General features: G+C 34.5%; 1 protein-coding gene across 1 annotated transcript in view; it reads left to right on the top strand.

Moving 5' to 3' along the window:
• The window catches only part of LOC143432259 (uncharacterized), a 132,325-nt gene that overhangs the window by 103,842 nt on the left and 14,756 nt on the right, over positions 1 to 13,727 (top strand). The window contains exon 4 of the mRNA XM_076909035.1: positions 9,919 to 10,103. Within this exon, the coding sequence (XP_076765150.1) occupies positions 9,919 to 10,103 (185 nt within the window). The remainder of the gene's footprint in view (positions 1 to 9,918; positions 10,104 to 13,727) is intronic.

A 13,727-nucleotide genomic window follows, 5' to 3' on the forward strand; every position in this document is an offset into this window, starting at 1 on the left:
GCTCTAGATTTATACAACTCTATGGTTCTAACAATTCCGCTAGCTTCTAACTGACAATATCAGAAAAGTACACGAAGTTCACTTTCTTGCATACATTTGGTTGCAATAAAAAACAAATTAAACAGATTACATATTCTTGAAGCTACAACGACAATTTCTCTGTCTTGAGCTTCGTTTTGACTAGATGGAATTAAAAAGCTAGGCTTAACTTTTTATCTCGTTACCGTGTTTATGGACGAATTCGCAAATTTTTACAGATTGTAGAAATTTCTTACCACAGTGAAAAAGCACGGCTAACTGCTAGCTAACGATAAAGTGTAATGCCAACTATTAAATTCGGCTATTCTAATACCTAACCAAATTCGACTAAATAATGGATACTTCCGAAGTTTGTGATATCATATTGAATTCAGCTATTCAGAATTACGAAAAACTGTAAAATTCACAGTACTCTAATAAAATAGCGACTGCTAGTCATTTTAATTTGCATAATTTAGCACAAATACACCTGTCTCTCAATTTATGCGAAACTTTTTTTTCAACCAGATAATATATTTTCCTAGAAGCTTTAAAAATATAAGTGTATACAGATAACACCGATAGAAAAATTCATTGTTTGTAGTTTTTCTATTGTACTGACAGAATCAATGTACGGGATTTTCATTCGCGTAAAACAAATTCATATGGAATGGATATTCCTCGTAAATTGAGGAACAAGTATGCACGATAGTGTATACAGCCCAACGGTCTTATGTTTAAGCAAATTTTATTGAACATTAACATATTGCGTGTTCGCGGCGATCTATTTCGTAAAAAATTTCGTAAACGAATCTCTGCCCGAACTTCTACACTCACAGGAGTATGTTTTAAGAAAAATGCCTTCTCTGAATCCCGACATTGCCTGCCGATTCTCAAACAAACGCCGTTGATCGGCATAGTCATAAGGCAAACTTAACCCTCTATGGGTCCGTTTAACTTTCAGATAACAATTAATATATCGACGTTTTAATAAACAATTTTAGCTTTTTTCACGAGATGGTGTATACGTCTTATTGTATAATGTTTTTGAGATAACCAGTAACAATATTGATGACAATTGGCAACATTATTAACCGGAAATATTACTGGAAAGTTAATGCCTTGCAAGGTATCTGCAGATAAACAAAAATTCAGCCCATAGAGTATTTTAAAAATACATAATTCTCGAGTCTCCCTGGTTCTCAGACCTGCATATTTTCTTCTAAATATTTGTTATTACTCCTCTCGCAACCGAGGGCACTTCATACTCTGTTAACTAAGACGTTCCCTTACCGCTCAACATTGATCGAGAATGCAAGCGATTGCAAAGGAGGTTTGTGAAGTTTCAATGGGATTTTGAAATAAAAGCGTTAGTTTCGACTATTGGAGTCATACAAAGTACGTCACACATAAAACACTGTAAAATGTAAAACAAACCTGCGTTAATGAAAAATACATTGAAACTCGACTTGAATTTGTAGTGTAACACGTATGAGCTTGTGGAGGGGTTCGTTGTTCGACTGATCAGACTGAGTTCGTAGGATGTTCACTTTTGTCTTTTATTCTCCTAGAGCGTCTGCACTCGGCTAGTTCTCGAGATCAACTGACTTTCTCAGTTCTCTCGTGTGCAGCCGCGTCTGTACAAATTCTTTACGTTGCATGATTGGCTAAGTCGGTGCTTCGACCTTAGCCAATCATGTATTTGTTTATATCTAGGTGCCGCCTCTTCTTGCGCCCTTAGCGCGTTTACTTGGAAGGGCGGCAGCAGGTATAGTGGGGGTGTTTTGTTATGTTAACGTTTGGCAATGTAGCGGGGTTTCCGCTGGGTCTGGTTCCTTCCATGTCAAGGCTGTAGCCTCTTGATCGTAGGCCTAGACCCCTTTTTGGAAACCCTCGATTTATGGCGTCCGCGTGTGTTACTGAGGTCGTCGACTAAGATTTACAGTTAACATGCGGAGAAAGTTCGTTAAGGACGTCTTCTCAAAAGTAACTTATTTGTGCGCATACCATAAATCGTGCTAGCTGCTTGTAGCGAAAAAGGTCTTCTATTATACCTCCATGCTAGCCGCTACAAGCTGGACTCATCAGTGACAAACAATATAATTTTCTCAAATAAGATGAAATTCAATTTGGACAAACCAAATTGAATTCTCTCATTACTACCACCATGTTTTGAAAAGAGAATTAATTTCTTTTTCGTTGTCTTTTTGTTACATTATGATATGGGATTTAATCTCTTTTCTTTTTTGAGGTGCATCTATCTTTTCATAACGGAAGAAATACAATGCTCCGCTCCACTCACTAACGTAACGGACATGTTATTCTTGTACTTCACAGTAAATGCCAACATAAATTAATAGCTTAGTTTATTTTCACAGTAAAATACAAATATAACTGAGTATGAAATGGAAGGTCTTGCTTGATTGGATATAGCATAATTTCTGAGTTATTAGTAACTTTTCTGAAGATTTTGGTTGATTGATATGTTTGAATACTGAGCTATAGATCAACTGGTTATTGGTTAATAAGGGGGCAGTAAATAGTGACTCTACAATTGTTGCTGTAAATTACTTCAATGGATGATGATATGCAATTGTAGCGGCTAGCAGTAAGGCACAATAGTAGGCCTTCCGCTACAAACAACTAGCACGGTTTATGGTATGCGCAGCAGTCAAGTCATTTTTGAGGAACCGTTTTAAGCTTTTAACATTTTCCGGGTATGTGATAATTAACTTTCTCCAACGGCCTCGATGGCACATGCGGAAGCTATAAACCGGGAATATCCGAAGGGTCCTCTGCCCGTGGCCAAGCTACCCTTGGTTACCCGGCGCAGGTATCAGGCCCAGCGGAAATCTCCCTACATGACCAAATATGGTAGCGACAAAATCAACTCCCACCAGAAACACCATCACCATTCTCTAAGAAGGCAGTGGCGTAAGAATCGAAATACGGTAATGATTGGTATTTAGTGAAAACGTTGAAGAACCAATCTAAAGGCGCGACAAACATATCGCGTCGACGAGGTAGAGAGACGATAGACAGAACAGCAGTCTCCTTGGAGAATCTCTCGACACAACATCAAATAAAACCTCTTAAAAAGGACTTCTTAACTTTGCACCCTGTCACAAATATTCTGAGCACGGAGAAATAAATTCCTAGTCTTAGGAACCCTTCACAATATTTTCTATAAGGCGCACTGAATTGTTACACCGTAACTATAAATATCGTATAAACCCTAACAAAACTATAAGAACAGTAATGTCCACAATTCAATAATCATACTTACATTCTCTTTACGATTCGCTTGCACATCGAATTTTTAAATTACTAAGAAACAACGACAAACATGATAATTAAATATTAATAAAAAAAAATATCAACGACAAAATTTATTTTTTATTTTTATGTACTGTACTCAAAATCACAATGTGACAGGTAATTTCTCGAATTTCGTGACGAAAATGTTACGGAATAAATATAATATATTTTTAAGTGAGGCTATTCAAGCGAACAGCCCTATACAGCGCTGAATTGAACGGTTCCTTTTAAAATTAAATTTTGACTGCCCCATCCTTTGGTTGGAATCAATATTTAAGCAGTTCGCTGCTAGAGGATGTGGATGGTGAGCTGTACAAATGGAATGAGGAATGTTTGAAAAGGACCTAGGAAACCTATATATCGCGAAAACCATCTTGGGATAGGTTTAGAATGCATAGAATCTGAGAAATCGAAATATCAGAAATAGTTGTCCTTGAGCCAGCTTAGTATGCAGGTGAGAAGACTTTAAGGAATCGATCAAATCCCAAGAAAAGTAGTGCTAACGTCGAAGATGAAGGAAACCAATTCGTATATTATCGTAAATCACATGGCGCAAGCTATAACGAAGAAGTTTTCTTTACAGGTTTTTTTATTTTTTTTTTTTAAGTAAATATGATATCGTCTACAATTGATAAATTAAGTGGAAGATGCAATGATCTAACTTCCATTATTCATTTTAAATAATGCTTTATTTTTTTATATCAAATTTCACTGTGAATTATTTCTGTTAATATTTTATAAAGTGAGTGATGGAAGTTGAATTATTGTCGGGGTATTCCACGTGTAGCCATTGTCAAAGATAATTAATGTAACAGGTTCACGAAATTAATTTGATGTTAGAAGAGTAAATTAGAATGCAATTTCAAAAGAATAATATATATTAATACTTTTTTCGAAACTGTAAAAGTTTATATTTATGGTGTAATAATCCTTACTTATAAATTTAAGAGAAAAGGACTTTACGAAGATAGGAGAAACATTAAGAAGAACAATTAGTTCAACCCGATATACTGTATCAAAAGTGGAGGGTTAAATGAATTTGGTAGATTGTATTGTAATTGCTTTTCTAATTAATCGACACTCTCGAGCAGCTTAAATGTTAATTATATTAAGGAAGTTATATTAGGAAAATTCCTTATATTCTAAAGAGATTATTTGAATACTTATTGCGAAGGAAGTGAGGGCAATGTAACGGAAGTAAGGAATCACACTTGACCTTTTTGCTCTCAATTTAATATAAAACAGTCAACAACAATGAAACAACAAGTCTTTAAACTCACGTCTTAAAACCACGATTCCTTTCACGTCGCTAGGCGACTCTAATGAAACTCTAATCGACCTCGTAATTCTAAACGAATATGGAGGTTGTTCTAAACGAACGGTTCTAGATGAACCGGGTGTTCTGGACGAACTGTTCTAATCGAACTATTCTGATCGAATCGTTCTAACCGAACTGTGTGCTTGAGTTGTTCTAACCGAACTGTCTGCTAGACTTGTTCTAACCGAACTGTGTGCTTGAGTTGTTCTAACCGAACTGTCGCGAAGACGAAAATATCGTCCCTTAAAAATGCGTATAGAAGAGGATGGGAAAACCAAGAATGCAAAGGATGGATGCACAGACAGGGAGAGTGAACGTTTCCAGGAAACGCAACGGACGGAAATTAGTCATAAATAAACCAAGTTTAAGGATCTGCCGTACGCGACTGGGCAACGCTCAGTCGCGACGAAATCTTAAAGGAAACAATTGCTTGGCCCAGATGATGGACACAAACCAGACGGGTATCGGGTTTAGGAAGCGCGCGGGCCTGGTCGCCAAGTGCTAACCCGCGGTGACCAAACCTGCGCTGTGTCGTGGGAACGCATTGTTATTTCTTTAGAAAATTTACGACTAGAAAATACTAAGAATCGTAGCCGCCACAGAAGTATACATTGGTGGATAAGCATAATGGTTAAAATAGACGAAATTAAGAATCGCAGAAGATTCACAGATGTTACGAATAATAGAAATTTACAATTCATGATGAATTTCATCTTACAATTTTCCAGGATAATAAAACAAATAAGCAAACGCTTGTCAATAGCATCAAACTTCGTGTTGCTCCAGAAACATTAATAGTAATTTTAATTGCTGAAAGGGCTGGTGATATAGAGAAAGAGGATCTCATTCATTTCATTGTAAATTATCGATACAATCTCATCGATTCCAAAACCGGAGTAAATACATTTAATTCTATTGATTGAAAAAAAGTGACAATCTCACGTGTAGGCAGCTTCTGGTTGAGACCCCTGGTTAGTCCACTCGGATGATCTTGTTTAGGCATGGCATCTTCTCAACTCGGCCGAGATGCCACTGCAAGGGTGGGAGGTAGTCATTTCTTAAGACTACGAGAGATCCTTCTGTAAAGATTCGGTTAAGTGTGATCTTACGTTCGCAGAAGTAAATATACGTGAATTTCTTGGAACCATTTTTTTTGTCTTGCGTGGACTTGGTGGATGTGTTTTTGTCTGATAAACATTTGACGATGTAGTGGGGTTTCCGCTGAGTCTCGTACCGCTCATCTATTGGCACAGTATACAGTAGCGAAACCTTCTGTTGGGAACTTTGATGTCGGTATTCAAAAAAATTGAGTGCGCATGCGTGTCATAAAAATCCGGCTGCGCCATCTGGATTCCAATCTCACTTGCATTTTTTACTCTCTATCTGCCCAACTTATTTTTACATTTAGTTAATCAAAATTTAATAAAAATAATAAATGTATTATTTCTAAAACACTGAAAAATAAGGGAAGAAAACAAAAATCGATAAAATATAAAATACACATGTTACTATGACTATAAAAATATAAGAGCATAAATATTATACAAGATAATTACATACGCATTTATAACTTATACCGATCTGTTTGCTCACACTGGCTTCGATAAATTGTCATATTATCTGGCATGGACAGCTAGTATTCTATTGCATTGAAACTTAATTTCCTTATTTATGTGACTTTTTACAAAATTTATGGCAAGGCCAATAATAAATATTGAAAACTCCGAGTAGAGAGTAGTAAGAAAATTTAGAGTAGCAAATATTATACAAAAAATACTTTAAAGACATTAAGTACATGTATATTACATATTATATATACGTAATATTCATCCCTCGATTATACGTTTCTTGCTTATAACTTTCTCTATCGTTGTTACGACTTATTTCTAGTATATTATAAGAAAGTATTTACGTATAATAAAAAAGATTCAACATAACTCGATATATACTAACATACAATTGGTAGTGAATTTACACAGGTAGTGAATTTAACGTTCTAGTTTAGTATTATATTCCATGTTTTAAAGAATTATTTTAATACTCTCTAAACAAAAAGTCGAAATATTCATGTATTCAGATAAATTGATTATTAATTTGTTAATTTTATGTTCGGTTAAATGATTAAGAAATTAATTTTATGTTTAGTTAAATCCTCCAGATAGATATGCATATGTCGTCGATTCCTTAAGTTAGAACGTTCTTGCATTGCGAGAGGCATTCTATGCAGGTCACAGGTGATATGCTCACGTTTAGAAAGTAACCGTTGCAAGCATGCTTCCTTTTCTTTCACAGCGTCACGATCAGCCAATATATCGGACCACCGAACCTTTTGAAATTTCTCATCATAGCTACATGTATTGTTGTTTCATTTCATAATTTGTTTCTTTTTCTACTTTATGCTTTCATTCTTTTAACATTTTTTAACCATCTGTTTTGAGAACCTCATTTGTTTTAACCTAGTTGATGTCTTGCAATAATAGTTTGTTCATTGTCCATGCAATGAATTTATTATTGAATTCCAATGTAACATGAATTTTCATAATTAATCTCTTTGGGGATGCTTATATATGTACGTATATATACATTTATAATTTCTTATAAAAAGAAACTAATACTACGAATTGCGTTTTTAATTTTAGAACAGACTATATTGTACACCCTTGGTATTTTATTTATCTAATATCAACGACATATTTCAAATAATCAAAAGAAGTTTAACCCATCAAAACGTTCATATGGAATAGTCAATATACATAAGAAATTAGAAAAAAAATACATAATTGTGCTGCTGATTATAATTGTACGTATCATTTTATAATGTACAATAATTATTTTTACGTGGAACATATCTTTCTTTTTTTCCTTTATTTTGTCAAATCAATTTTACTGTAGTTAATAAATGTACGATATTTATTTGGAGAGAACAACATTACGATAGATCGACGAAAATTGAATGTTCGTATATGAAAATGCATTTAAAATGTTGAGATAAACTTTACATAATGATATGTAATAATATTATACATAGTATATAATATATAATAATGTTATGTTTTGTAAATATAAATAATAATGTTATTGGCAATAAAATACTCTTCGCTGTTGTTCTAACGCAGGTGCAGCTCGTGAAATATAAAAATCTATTACCATTATTACCAAATTTGTACAGCAATGGCACGGCTTCAATGGGTTTCAGAAAATTTCTAAACAATTTCAAATCATCGTTACATTTAATATTTATTAATTATAATAAATTCTTACTGCATCGGACGAATATATTGTAATTTCTCAAACAGTGCACACTATTTATAATTCCAATAATCTTAACTTACTCAAATCATTGACGTTAGTACAGTTAGTGGAATTCTTGAATGAATTGTGACGCTAACTAGTAACATTTTTTGCGTGAATGTTGCATTTCGGTATTCCTTTGCACTGCTCTATATTCGTTTTTTGTATAACCTATACTGATAAATATTTTATCATTTAGAAACCTGATTAACGTATGTTGGTTGGCAATTTATTATTTTACGAGCCATTGTTATAATCACTATCTTTTGTAAATACCGATTCATCTAAAACAGTCATATACCCTAAATATTCTTCTTCTCTTGTGTCACTCTTAATCTATGCTTCATCCTTGATTCTTGGCCACTCCCTCCAATCTTTGATGCTATCCGTTCCCAAGATCCCATCCCAACACTTCATGCTAGATTACAAATCATCAGTATCTTGCGAATAAAACCATTTTTTGGAGTTTAAAACGCATTGTACTTGATTCATTCGATTCTGTTCAATCCGAAAGCCAAGTAAATAGATTTTCTAAGCAACCTATCTCTGTAACCCTGAATAACAAAATATCGCTATTAACTTTTTCACTTCTCTTTTTTTCCAATATTAGAATAATTGTTAGAAATTACATTATTACATTTTAACCATAGTCACAACCGATTTCTAGTCTGTTTGAAACATGAAATTTGGGGATAATAAACTCATAAGGATGGTAACTTATTTTTCTTCAAATATGTTAGTACACAAGATTTACAACAAAGCGACGACCAATCGCCATTTTTGTAGTAATATAGTATCTCTATTATTTATAGGTTAACCCTTGATATTAGATAGTAGGTAGTAGGATGATTAGGTAGTAGATGCTGAACTAAGAGTTAACGGATTTACTTTCACCTTCAGTTAATTTTGTGCGTTTTATTTTTGAATTCGTAACTTTTAAACATTTTTTCTAGTAGAAAATTGTTTTGTCATTGAGCTTCGAATGATTTGATGTCCTTGCGTAACCATCAGAAACCAAGCCAACTCTGACGAAATTTTCGCTAAGTATAATAGGATTCGCTAAGATAGAATAGGATATACTACATATATCTGCAATTATGGCCAGCAGTTGACGATTATCCTCACAATATTTCATCATTTTTTAATCGCTTTATTAAGTTAGTACAGTATTAAATGTACAATATTTTTTATACGTATGCAGGACTTTTCCTGATTACCTTTTGTTGGGCATCTTATATACTGGGTAAAGAATATCACTATTTAGAAAAAATATTATAATGAAAAAGTGAATGAATTAAGAATCTAAACTTCCTTCGAAATGTCATGAAAGGGAGATGTTGATGATCTACAATCTGCGTAGTATGCAAAAACTTTTCAAGTGATAACCTTACAAAATACAATCGTCTTTCTTCGGTACGATTAATTTCGCGATTATTTATTGAATTAAAGGTGGAAGCCTTGATAAATGAGCATCGGTGAAAAAATGTTTAATAATTACAAGTGAATAATGAAAATGATTCATCACATTGTATCGCGTTTTACTTACAATTTACAGTGTGTTATTTACTTTATTACCAGGAAGAGTACCATAAAGTTATAATTGACAATTTAAGCGGTTGTCTTGTTTCTTGACCTAAAATTGACAACTAGTAGCAGACGTGAACTTCACTCCTGACCACCGAGTGGACATCAGAAGGACTGCTACCTAAATTTGAACATACAAACAATTAATATTGACATTAAGACACCTTTGAACAGGAAAATAATCTACATATAAGGATACTCTTCAAATACTATTGGCACACTGTAATGCATGGACCAAATTTGGAACTTTGGATTTTATAATAATTTATTTGTGGACTTCTAAACTTTGTATTTTAATTTGGACTTTACGGACTTAATGTACTTATTATAAGTTATCCTTTTTAAAACAGGCCTGTGCAGTGGTACTAACGGAATGTTTCCTGTTACAGGTATAGGAGTCGTTCTGGTAACTATGAGCGCTGTAGCATGGCGAGTAACCAGTCGAGAAAATTGTGGCAGTTTCTTTGGCTTTACGGGAATCTCGAGCAGAATACCGCCGGCAAGGCCGATACATCCTTACGCTGCTATGATTTATCCCGAATTCCAATTTAGAACACCACCTCCCAGCTATCAGGTAATGTACTAAAAAATTCTCTCCACTTCTCCTGTGTTTTATTTGTTTCAAATAGTTACCCCCTAACTCGATAAACACAGTAGTATTATCAAGATTTTAAAAGATTTACATATTATTAAAACGAGCATGGATAAATGGTATGAAACAAAATATAGAAGGATTAACTTTGAACATATTTCAGATGTACCATAATATCGATTCGAGACAAAAGTCTGCAATTGTTATTGTTGTACAACTGTCCAATAAATTGGTACTAAGAACTGTTAGAAAATGCGTTATTCACAAAGTGAACACAAATTGCTGACAAATAAATTATAAGTCTTGTTTATATCACGCTGTTAAAATCACAACGATAGAATGGTAAGGATAGTAAAGTTTATGTCGTGTTTTTGGATCGTTTTTGGTAAACCTTCTAGCGCTACGCGATGGCTTCACTTGGACGGAACGGCGCCACAGAAAATGTACAAGTTCGTATCTTAATTGCTATTCCGTCCGCCTATATGACACGTCTCCGTCGATATTTTCTTTAAATAGAATATTGCTTTTCAACTGTCTCGGAATGACTGTTTTCTTGTTAATAAAATGTTAAACACGCTGATTTTTCAAAAATGTTTCACCGTGTAGCAAGTGGATGCTGTTTCATAGCGCAAGATAAATCAAAACACTTGTATGTGATTTATTTAACTCATAACTTTGCAATTACATCCAAAATACTGATGCTAATAATATTATGGTTAATATGTGTTTAGAGTCTGTGTTATAAACTTGGGATAGTCCTATTTCCAACATGTCATCTAACATGAACGGCACGCGTTTAACTAGTCCTAATTGCCCAATAATCTTTGTTACGTACTAATTAATACAAAATTGTTCCAAGTATAATGCAAAGTAGCATATGAATAAATTATTATTCAATCAAAATAATGATGAACACATATATGCATAATTAATCCTGTGATCCATAATCGTGTGTACGTTTCTCATTTGTCTCATCTTCCATTATAATGGCAGGAGATGGTTATCGTTTAAGATGATTAGTGTCTCTGATCCGAGATTCTGCTTCGATGATGCACGCCATGTTCACTCAGCTCATTTTTTTTTCAACAAATTAAGTAAATTGTGGCTCAGAAAGATTATTATCATCAGTTAGGCAACGATGTGATGCACGTGTTTCGACAGCGACCTTGAACTGCTTTGAGAGAGAACTTCTTGGCGCCTGCGATTCTACATTCTTTTAAAAATCTCGAAACATTAAGGGGTGTATTTAAGTAAATACACTGAGTTTAATGTTGTAGAAAAGTAAACTGTTTAATCAAGTAATAAAAACTGGTGTGTCTGGTACAACAGAATGGTGTAAAGTATGTACTGTTACGGTCAGTGGAAAGATATTGTTTTCTGTAAAGTCCGTTGTAAATTATAATGTTTCTTCGTAGAAATGTGAATTTGCGAGGAGTTTATTGAAATTCATAATGTTTCTTCAAATGACAGCCGCGATGAATCTACCTACATAGAGTATGTTTCTTCTCCGGCGGAAATGTTTTGCTTGAAAATGTTTCTTCACCTAATTGGTTAATGTACAGACCAATTAGGTGGTGGATCCACTGACATCTACTGATACCGTGCGTCTGAAACTAAAAGAGAAATGTGTTCAGTCCCGTGGGTATGCCACCAAAGAAAGGTCGTTAGTAAATCGTAAGTCTAAAGATATGTAGGAATCAGTGGTAATAATTTTATTGGTATAATGGTCGGGAATACAAACACGTTGTAATTTGAATTAATAATATATACAGTTCTTCATATGTTAATTTAGTTTTGTCAGTGACTCGCTTCAGGTAGTAATTAATACATATAACAGCAGTCTCCCGAAATGGGGCACGTGAGATAGTACCAAATGCCATTGAAGATTGTTCACCACCTTCCTTGTACGGGAAGGAAAAGTTTATTTACACGTTGACCGCTCGAGCGCTAAGTCAGTTCTAACTGTTACTTTCGTAGACCAAAAACAGGTACACCTCTTGACTATTTCGTTGTGAGGGTTGAAACACGCGGATAAGACAAAAATCAAACTACGAACTAGTGGTGAAGGAAACGGCCGAAATACGCTGTTGAAGCACGTAGAAAATTCCGTGAGTCTCTAACAACGAATGTAGTCAATAACAATAACCTTAAGAGACACTTCAATTCTAGAACTCATGCGGCAATGAAAAGTATAAATTAACCGAAAAATCTGCTAGCAGGACAAAGCAGAGAAAGCTAGATTCTAAGAACCGGGAAACTACAAGTGCCATGTTCTTAAAAAGTTAAACTAAAAATTATTTACACACGGTCAAGAGTTTCTAATGAATAGCGTCAATCGACGATTGGCTACTCAGTACTTTGATGTTAGACAATCGTGTTGTCGCCTTAACTTCGTTACGCATTTTGAGGAGCCGACTAATAGACGAAAGTTTGGCAACAGAATAGAAATTCCTCCAGGTCTAACGATACAAGTCCCCGTATTATAATCTTAAAAATATTCGAAATTCTAAAGACCCTTTTGAACGTGATTTTATGGTAACCTTGATGAAATCGCTGAAGCGAGACTAAATCCTATTAAATGAAATTATTTCAAGTGCCACATATTGGCTGTAGTAGGTCTGCTACAACTGACAAAGAACGAAACTCTATACATGATTGACTGTACCATAAAGTCTTCCTTGCGTTGTTCCTAACAAAGGTCTACTTATAAAAGTCTAATTGGCAGTATTGTTGATGTTCTTTACTTAAATGAAAGCAAAGGAAAAAAGAGAACTCAGCTGGCTTACAAACAAAAATTGGTACTTCTTGGATAAAGATGAACATGAATACAAGTACTAAACTTTTCGAAGACTTTGGAAATCTGTGCGGCAGGTTTACAATGGGATTATCCTTTCCCATAATTACACTACGATTCTGAGTTTTTATAATATTAAGAAAAAGCTTAAGCTTAACGTTTATTTTATAATCAAATAAAATACAAACGCAAAATACAAACATTTCAAGAGGTATCCACAGCCGATGGTACATGGTTTCTGTGAACTGGTTTTTGTGCAAACTCTGAAGATCTCTCAGCTCCGTTCGTATTGGAAAACTCACCAGGTAGCCGTAGATCGTTACGAATTAGTATTTCGACGCCGAATAGTATTTCTGTCGTTGTCGCGTTCGAGTCTTCTTTGAAAACTAACCGAATACGGAGCAAGACAATGAATAGAATCTGTAACCAATGTTTTTTCGATCTCGTGGCATTTGTTTGCTGCCTGCAACTGACGGTGAAAGCATTCCATCATACCGTTTACCTCTGAGAGTGATATGCTATCGTACGTAAATAGGTAGCGCTAATTAAGCTTGCTAACTCTTTAAATAAATATTATTGAAATTGGCATCTCTGGTCTGCCGTTATTGGCAAGGGAATGCCAAATCAAGAAATATTTATACATGTTTATCAGTGCTGCAATGGGTTCGACTCTAGCCAATAAAAGAAACGGTTGTCACATCTTAGGCAATAGTTATAACCCCTGAATATCAATGTACTGTTAAACTTGTCGTTTCGGATACTCGATGGTCACCAATTAAAACAACTATCTGTATTTTAAATTTTAGTCTATA

This window comes from Xylocopa sonorina, unplaced genomic scaffold (assembly GCF_050948175.1).
Source record: "Xylocopa sonorina isolate GNS202 unplaced genomic scaffold, iyXylSono1_principal scaffold0076, whole genome shotgun sequence".
NCBI lineage: Eukaryota > Metazoa > Arthropoda > Insecta > Hymenoptera > Apidae > Xylocopa > Xylocopa sonorina.